Source organism: Microtus ochrogaster, chromosome 7 (genome assembly GCF_000317375.1).
Source record: "Microtus ochrogaster isolate Prairie Vole_2 chromosome 7, MicOch1.0, whole genome shotgun sequence".
In the NCBI taxonomy this organism is placed as follows: Eukaryota; Metazoa; Chordata; class Mammalia; order Rodentia; family Cricetidae; genus Microtus; species Microtus ochrogaster.
The window spans coordinates 29,268,694-29,278,046 of NC_022014.1; the positions used below are offsets into that span (position 1 = coordinate 29,268,694).

Here is a 9,353-nt window from a genome sequence, read left to right on the forward strand (position 1 = left end):
CTGCCTCAGAGGCCCATCCACCCCTGCCTCAGAGGCCCATCCCTTGCCCTTAGTCCCTCCATGTCCTTCCCCTCTTGCTTGGTTGCTGATTTTTCTTCTGCTCCACCTTCTGCTTCTGTGACATCCATTCCTCTGAAGAATGCGGCCACTGTGTGTGGCTGTCAGGGGAGATGGAGGGGACCCACTAGCATGGAGCGTGTCATCTTGTCCCTCAGGCCATCATGCGGACCTATGAGAAGAAGGCCGTTGACCTCTATATGCTGTTCAATAGCGAGTTAGCCCTGGTGAACCGCGAGCTGAACAAGAAGTGGCCGTACCTGGAGCCGTACATGGCTCAGTATTCTGGACAGGCCCACTGGGTGCGGATTCTGCGGCGCCGCATCGACCGAGTCATGAATGTGAGTGTCAGCCCTTCTAACTTTCTTCAGTGCTGCGGCCCGAGTGTGGTGGCTGTATAGCCTGAGGGGTGCTGAGTCCCAACAGGGTCCTTAGGATTTATGTCCAGAGACTAGGTGGGAGGAGGGGAGGGGCAGCCATGGTTTGGTTGGCAGAGGTGGCAGGAGTGGCTTGTGGAACAAAGGTCATCTTAGCATCTGGGAAGTTAGAGTAACAGATTAGGGACAAACCTGGTGACCCAGAGACCTGGGCAGCAAGAGCCTGCTTCCTCTGGAAGAACAGGGATAACGGAACAAGGATGAGGGAAGGACTTTAAAAACAACAACAACAACAACAACAACAACAATTTTTGTGTTAGGCATGGTGGAATATGCTCGTAATCCTAGCAGGCTGACAGAATCCACCTAGTTCCGGGGGGTGGGGGTGGGCAGAGGGGTGTTGGGGCATGGAAAGCTGTTTGACTCTTTACCTGCCATCACCTGATTGACTCTGAGAGAGAGTGGAGGAACAAACCCTCAGGTCCCCGTCTCTGATCGTCCCTTGCCTGCCCTGTTCTTTGGGACTGTCCTCTACTCTCAGAGGGCTTTACTTCCTCCCTCCCTGGTGCAGTCCCTCCTCTAGCTCACCAGCCTCGGTCTCCTTTCTGGGGCCGAGGGTGTGCGTGTGTGCGTGTGTCCGCTCGCGTGCGTGTGCGCATGCCCACTGCAGGTCTGGATAAACGGCTCCACTCTCCCTCCCTCAGTGCCTGGCTGGTGCCCATTTCCTGCCCCACATTGGGACTGGAGAGGAAAGCGTCCACACCTATCAGCAGATGGTTCAAGCCATCGATGAGCTGGTACGGAAAACCTTCCAGGAGTGGACAGCAACTCTGGACAAGGACTGCATTCGACGGCTGGACATGCCACTCTTACGAATTAGCCAGGAGAAGGCGGGCATGCTGGATGTCAACTTTGACAAGTACAGGACCCCCCTCCCCCAGCACCTTCTGTTTGTCCTTGGTGCCAATCTTCTTGCAGTCTCCCAAGGACTTAACTCCTCCCTTGTGTCCCCTCCCCGTCCGTATCTTTTCTGCTGTCTGGCTTTATTTTTCTTGTGTAGTTCAGTGTGACTTTGCACTGTGATCGTTTGACCTCAGCATGGTGCTGGGTTTACAGATGGACTCCCCGACACTCAGCTTCTTCTTTTCCCCCTGAGACAGGGTTTCTTGGCCTAGCACTGGCTGTCCTGGAACTTGCTTTATATACCAGGGTGGCTTTGAACTCAAAGACCTACCTGCCTCTGCCTCCCAAGTGCTAGGAGTAAAGATGTGCTATCACTCCTTAATTTAGTTTACCTAGGTTGGGACTGAGGTCTTGGGTTCAGTTCTCAGTACTGGGAAAAAAGTCTGTCTTTACAGTTTACTTAAAGTAAGCAAATAGACAATTGTTAAAACCATGGTTTTAACACTTCACTAACGCACTAAGCTAGTGATGTCACTGTTCGGCCACTAGATGGCTGTGACAGCCCAGCTAAATCGTCTAAACCTTGATCCCTAGTCTGGGTTTTCCTAAGATCGTCCTCTCTCCCTTCATTTTTTAAAAGGTAACCAGTTCATTAATTATTAAGAATATACAGTGAGTTCACACCGGGTGTGATGGCTCAACCCCAGTACAGGATGCTAAGGCAGGAGAGTCTTGAGTTGAAGGCCAGCGTGGGCTGCACTCAAAAACAAAACAAAACAAAACACTCTGAGATCTCCTAGTCAGACAAGCTAAGCACTGTGCATGCGCTGGGAACTGAGGCAGGCACTGGGTGTATAAAGTGTCAAGAGTCCCTGTCCCCAAGAGGTTACCCTGCCGTTCTGTCAGCCGACAGTTCTACCCACGGGCTGTGAGGCGTCTGTCTTCAGAGACTGAACCTTCTGCGGTGCCAGCTTTCTCCTAACCGGGAGACAGATTCAGTTTGATGGGCTGGGCCATGTCTTGCCGTCACCGTGTCCTGTGGTGAACGTCAACTCCTGAACTCCTAGGCTGTCATTCTGGTGTTGGCTTTGGCTCATAACATCCATATTTGATGGACAAAAATGCAGAAGGGAGATGGAGGTCCAGGGACAGGCAGGACAACTGGAGGGGTCTGACCAGGGAGGGGCAATTGATGCACAGAAAGGAAAGTGGTCGGGCATTAGCTGGGGGAACGGGAACACTAGAAGCCACACAGATGAAGAGCCGTGAGAGAGCACAGCGTGAGGAGGAAGACAGAGGTTTGGGATAAGTGTTTGGCCAGCAATAGGTGCTGGTGAGGTTCTTGATTTTGTAGCTGTGTCACGAGGTAGAGACAAAAAGAGCCATAAAGATTGCCTCTTATGGCTGGAGTTATGGCTCAGCCGAGGACCTGGGTTTGGTTCCCAGCACCCACCACATGGTAGCTCACAACTATCTGTAACTCTAGTTCCAAGGGATCTGACACCCTCTTCTGATCTCTCTTGGTACCAGGCACTCACATGATGTGCATATATACACTCAGGCAAAACACTCGCACACATAAAGTAGATAACCCTTGCCTGGCCTAGCAGTATATGCCCTAATCCCAGCACCCGGGGGGCAGAGGTGGGCACGGTCCACATAGGGAGTTCCAGGCCGGGCAAGTCATACAGCAAGGTCCTGTCTCAACTACCACCACCCCTCCCAAAAGACACTTAAAGTTTTAGATTGCCTCTTTTTTAAAATATTTATTTATTTATTTATTTATTTATTATGTATACAATATTGTCTCTGTGTGTATGTCTACAGGTCAGAAGAGGGCACCAGACATCATTACAGATGGTTGTGAGCCACATGTGGTTGCTGGGAATTGAACTCAGGACCTTTGGAAGAGCAGGCAATCTCTCCAGCCCCTAGATTGCCTCTTAAATTGATTTGAGATTCTGAAGAGAAGGAATATTAGGTCAATGTTATAACTGGTTATCTATATACTATATAAACCGATTTATAACTAGTTACATATTTATTATAGACAAAACAGTTGTAATTGGTTATAACATTTGCAGGCACCCAATAGGGCTGAATTACAAGATGTAGTCTCTGTTAGGCTGGACATCCTCAAAGGTTCTCTGCTAGGGAGTCTCCCTAATGGACAGTCATGGGTACACTTGGCCACTATTTGTATGGGAGCGTGGGGCCAGGGAGGTGGCTTGAATCTAAAGGTACTGCTGCCAGCGTGGGGCTCACAGCTCCATCTCTTGAGCCCGAGTTATGGACAGAGAGGGCTGACTCCCACAAGTTGTCCTCTGACACACACATGAAATAAATCTATAAATCTGAAAAATTGCATTCAGAATGCCACCAAAACTTTAAAAAAAAACAAACAAATCAAAACAAAGGATTAATTCCAATCCCAAACTTTTCCCGTTTTAAGTTGTTTTGTATCAGAGAATTAGTCCCAAATTGTGAAGTCAGTTCCATCCCTCCCCAGTGCTCACCTTCTAGAATGATGAGGTGCCCACGTGGTGAGGATAAATGCCTGCTGGAACCGTCTGCAGGGGACAGCTGTTTGTCTGTATGTGGAGCTTGTGTGGGGGTCGGAGGACAGCTCTCCTCTGTCCTGTGGGTCCCAGGGTTCGAACTCTGTGGTAGCTTTGGTGGCAAGGGCCTTTACAGCTGAGCCATCTCCCTGACCCCATTGGAAATGCTTTTTCCATTCTCTGTATAGCGTGTTTCACACACACGCACACACAGAACAGAAACAAACCTTGGGACATTATTTATGACCTAGATTTATCTGAAACCCAGACAACAGCTAAGCATTTCTTCCAAACAGAAGAAGTCTCTTCTGTCCTTTGGCAGTAGTTTTTTTAGAGAAATATAAGGACCTCACAATACATTTTGTGATTTTAGGATAAAATTGCCTCAACTCAGTAAATAATAGATAAGAAAGAAAAGTCTGAGCTGATTAAACCCATAAAGAAACTGGAGACAGTTTCGGCTCCTAAACTTATTAGCACCCCCAGGAGTAGAGATAGCTTTCTCGGGCTTATCCTTCACGCTAAGGTCTGGTTCCAACCTTGAGATAAGCCTTCTTCTGAGACGTCCCCGACAGTCCTCAAGTTACCTGTCAGTCCTGGGAGCCTTCCAGGCCCTAATAGCATTCATGTGACCCTACAAGGGCCTTTCCCACCTTATATTCCAAATATTTAAACACCGAAACCCAAATGGGCTTTTATCACATTTTATGGCCAGGCAAGCTTCAGAGATTGCACGTTGGCAGACGCATTCCAGATGTCCTCTGTGCCCTGTTGAAAGGGCTGTGCTATCACCCTGTGGGTAGCAGGGAGGGACTTCCCCAGCCCTGAACTGGACAGGGCGCCTGCCTACTGTTTTTGTGCCTCATGTGTCTCTCTCCTCCCCCTTCCCATTCTCACTATGTCTGTTCCTTCTGCTCTATCAGCACCACCCTCAGCTGGCCTCACTTGGCCACGTACGTCTATTACATGTTTGGGAATGAATACATTATAAAATAGTTTTTTTTTTTTAAAGAAAGGTAATCCCCCAAATGGATTTTGAAAAAGGTTTTGCTTGTCAGTAAAATAAAATTGGTGCTCTTGAAATTTGTTGACAAAATTCTGCCAAGGCAAACATCATTCTAAAGATTATTTTTAATTTTATTTTTTAAAATAGGCTCATTAGAGCAATCTCAGGAGTTGTCCAATTTCATCCTGCTGACTGACAAAATTTGATAATTTACCTTCAAGTTATTTTTTAAAATTCTGTCAAGATGAGAAAGAAACACAAAGAGCTAGTTTGGTGTGTTGTTTGGCAGTATACTTGCCCCAATGAGCTTGTCCTGATGTTTACGATAAAGACAAATTTCAACCGCTTCAGTGTGAAAACATAGGAGAATATACTTAGACTACCAGAGATGTCCCGGTCAAGCCCTCCGCCCCGCACATAGCTGGGACAATTCTTGCTGCGATGGATTTTCATTGTTGATGGCTATGTTGCTAGCTGCTGAATCATTTCATGGTGCTACGTAGCTCCTCCTCCACCGTGGGCAGAACTACACCTATCTGTTGTGACTCTTCAAAAGAGACAGAATCTACTCTTAGCTTTTACAACAGTATATTGTCATAATTATTCTGTTGATCTCTTCCTATGTTTAATACTATGTTTAATTCCCCCCTCCTTTTGAGACATTCTCTCACTCTGGAGCCTAGGCTGGCTTAGAATTTTGTGGCAATCCTCCTGCCTCAGCCTCCTTAGTGTTGAGATTGCAGTCATGTGCCCCCGAGCCTGGCTGCACCTAATTCTTAAATTGAACTTCTCATAGGTATGGATTTATAAGAAAAAAGTATTGCCCGTGGCTTAATACCATCCAGGGTTTTGGGCATCCATCTGAGGCATGGAAACTGTTGACCTGGATGGGGGGCCTGAGGTGGCTCTTTCCTTCCTTGCATGATATTTTGTCTTTTTGGAATTAATAATTAATATTTATTTTTGATATCACACTGTTCATTTGTCATCATTTCTACAAACCAACTAATAAAATGCCTTCAGCGGTATCTCCCCCTGCCCTCCCTGTGCCATGTATGCCATGGGGCTCGCAGTTTCTCAAGCTGCTTCCTCAAGGCGTTGCCTCGGGTCTGCTTCAGAACAGTCTTTCGGAACCTCCTTGAGTTTCTTTTTTATTTGTTGGAATTTTTAATTTCTTCTTCAATGCTGAGGATTAAACCCAAGACCTTGTGCCTGAGAGGCAAGTGCTCTACCACTGAGCTACACCTTAGCCTTCTTATTATTTATTTATTATTCAGTTCCTCTGACTTCCTTCGTTGGTTTATGGCTTTGTTTTGGTACCATGCATCCTTTGGTAGTTTTCCAAGAAATGATGTATGGAAGTTAAGGTTTTTTAAGTTCCTGCATGATTGGCAACAGCCAATTTCTCCCTTCATGTTTGTGCGTTTGCCTAGGGTTGTAATTCTAGGTTGAAAACAATTTTCCCTGACTCTGGCCTTTATCTCCTGCTTCAAAGACAGTCATCAAATGTCTGGCGAGCCCGGGTTTGTTTGTATTTAATAATACCTATGTTATGGAGATTTTTCGTGTTTACAGAAACGGAAAGGAAATAGGACTTCAGCTTCCACAGTATCTTAAAACACGTATCACAAAGAATTAAACATTTGGATATAATTTTATTCTTTAAGTTATTCTCCTTTTAAGGTGAAAGTAGAATTCTCTGGAAAGTTTAAGATGTGACATTATTTTTTTGTATCAATGCTTGACTGTGGAACAGATATATGTGTGTGCGCGCAAAGTTTTGTGACGGCACCTTCTGTGCCCAGGCCAGCCTTGAATTCGCTGTGAGGACGGCCCTGATGTCCTGACTCTCCTGCCTGTACCTCACAAGTGCTGGGTTAGAATTGTCCACACCAGGTTGCTTGATTCTGTCCTCTATTCTTAGGCCTTAAATCCATTTGCAGTTACTGTGGCGTAAGGAAAATTATAGAGTCAACTTGTGTTTTCTGTTTTTTAAATACACTGCAAGCAAGTCGACCTGATCTTGTTAGTTTATTTATTTTTCTGCACTGCTGGAGATCAAACTCAGGGCTGTGTGTATGCTAGGCAAGCATGCTACCTCCAGCTACACCCCAACATTATTGAGTTGCTATCTTTATAATGAAGAAATCTCCCAGCAAAGCGCTGTTTTGGATTCGCTCTTCTGACTCAGTCATGTGTGAGAACCAAATTGTTTTAATTATTGTCCTCATTACCCTCTTAAAAAAAAAATTGCTGGCTTTCTTTAAAAGTATTTTGCATAAGAATTTTTTAAACAATTTTTTTAGTTCCTAAAATAGTCGCATTCCTCTTTTTATTAGAGTATGTATTGGGCTACATTTATGGGTTAAGTTTAGAGAATGAAATCTTTATGATGTTAAATATCTCTGTCCAAAAATAGCACTCTCTCTTCAAATTAAATCTTGCTTTTTGCTCACAAGCCATTTTTAATATACATATAAAATCTCCTATATCTTATTTTGCTTTAACTATCATTGTTCTTTTCCTCCATGACAATGTCTATCTGATTACAATTTTTACTAGAAAATCTTGGGTTCACCCCCAAAATGTAAATGAACGACAGATTACCTCATAGCTGACATCAAATTAATAAATCGTATACCTTGAGTAAAATTATCTAAAAATACATCTTCAATAATTACAGTCTTTACTTAATTTCAAGGTATAAGAGCCAGACATTCAAGGAGAAAGTACATAACTAATTATTTTATTTCTATTAAAAAACCAGTTTTCACCTAGTGCTGGTAGGGCACACTAAAAATCCTAGCTCTTAGAAAGAGGATTAGAATTCGAGGTCATCTTTGGCTCTCTAGTATGTTCCAGACTAGCTGGGGCTTCATGGGACTCTGCCTGAAAAAAAACACTGTTTTCAAACAAAATTCATGCCATTGACACCGTACAGGTTACTCTGACTTCTTAGAGGCAGAGTACCCTAAGATTTTCCATGGGTCTCAGCCAATATTTCTCGAAGTTAAGAACATTTTAGTTTAAAAAAAGAGAATACTTGGCTGGAAAGATGACTCAGAGTTTAAAAGCTCTCCCAACACCCATATGGTGGCTTACAACCATCCATAGTGAGATCTGGTGCCCTCTTCTGACCTGCAGGCGTACATGCAGACAGAACACTGTATATACAATAAATACATAAATCTTTTTACAAAAATGAAAAGGAGATTACCCTTTGCGGTTGCCTCTTCTGGATGCCAGTAGGAAGCAAGTATGTCAAATGGCATGTCTCTGTGTGTGTCTGTGTGTGTCTGTGTGTGTCTGTGAACCTTATCCAGGTGTGCACACACATCTGAGCAAAAGGGCAGCCCAGTCCAGAAAGAACTCATCAGCCTACCACAATGCACTGCGCCTCTGACCATTTGAGTTGACTGACCCTGCATCTCTTTTTATAAATATCTTAGCTTAAAATGTATTTGAACATTAATTTTTTTGAACATTAATTTTTAAATTATTATTATTTTATGTGTATAAGTGTTTGTATGTGCCTGAGGCCAGAAGGAAGTACTGGATTCCCTGAAACTGGAGCTACAGGCGGTTGCTAGTGGCTATGTGGGTGCTGGGAATCAAATCTGGGTTTGCTGGCAGAGCAGCCGGTGCTCTTGACCACTGAGCTCTCTCTCCTGCCCTAAGAATATTTTTTACTCTCACACTCAGCTGAGCAAATAGCTACACAAAGCACGTCTCCTTGCTGCTGTTATCTCCGGGGAGGGGACACTGGGAGTCTAGAAGTCACATCCTCAGGGGTTTATCCAATAAGAGTTGGTGACGGTGTAAAAATTTTAGGTGTCTTTATAAGGATTTCTGACCTGGTGGTGGCAGCGCACGCCTTTAATCCCAGCACTGGTGAGGCAGAGGTGGGCAGATTTCTGTGAATTCAAGGCCAGCCTGGTCTACACAGTGAGTTCCATAACAACCAGAGCTACATAGTAGGACCCTGTCTTTAAAAAAAAAAGAAAAGAAAGAAAAGAAAAAAAAAAGAAGAAGAAAGGGCTTTGCTGGCCTGTCTTGAAACTCCAGAAAAATGTCGCCATGACAACTGGGGCTCTAGCCCTTTAGATGGAATGTCTTCTAGTTTCAGATATAAATAATGCCATTTATCATGGCATTGGAGTTACATAGTTTTGGGGGACAACTGAATTCTGAGTTTTGCTTTATAAAAATCAAAAGGAGTTAGTAATGGGTAGGACGTCAGAAAGTGAGGGGGTGGGAGAGCATGCATGCAGTACATTGTGGGTGTGGGTAGTGCTCTTCCGTACTGTCCTCCTGTGTGCCGTCCTCCTGTGTGCTGTTCTTCCTGGGGTATCCCTCTTCTTCCTGGGGTTGTCCTCTTCCTGGGGTGGTCCTCTTCCTGGGGTGAACCTCATCTTCCTGGGGTTGTCCTCTTTCTGGGGTGGTCCTCTTCCT

General features: G+C 44.8%; 1 protein-coding gene across 1 annotated transcript in view; it reads left to right on the plus strand.

Annotated features, from left to right (window-relative positions):
- Window positions 1-9,353, plus strand: part of Dnah2 (dynein axonemal heavy chain 2) — a 131,251-nt gene that overhangs the window by 27,998 nt on the left and 93,900 nt on the right. The window contains exons 13-14 of the mRNA XM_026780620.1: window positions 216-398; window positions 1,139-1,353. Coding sequence (XP_026636421.1) covers window positions 216-398; window positions 1,139-1,353 — 398 coding nt within the window. The remainder of the gene's footprint in view (window positions 1-215; window positions 399-1,138; window positions 1,354-9,353) is intronic.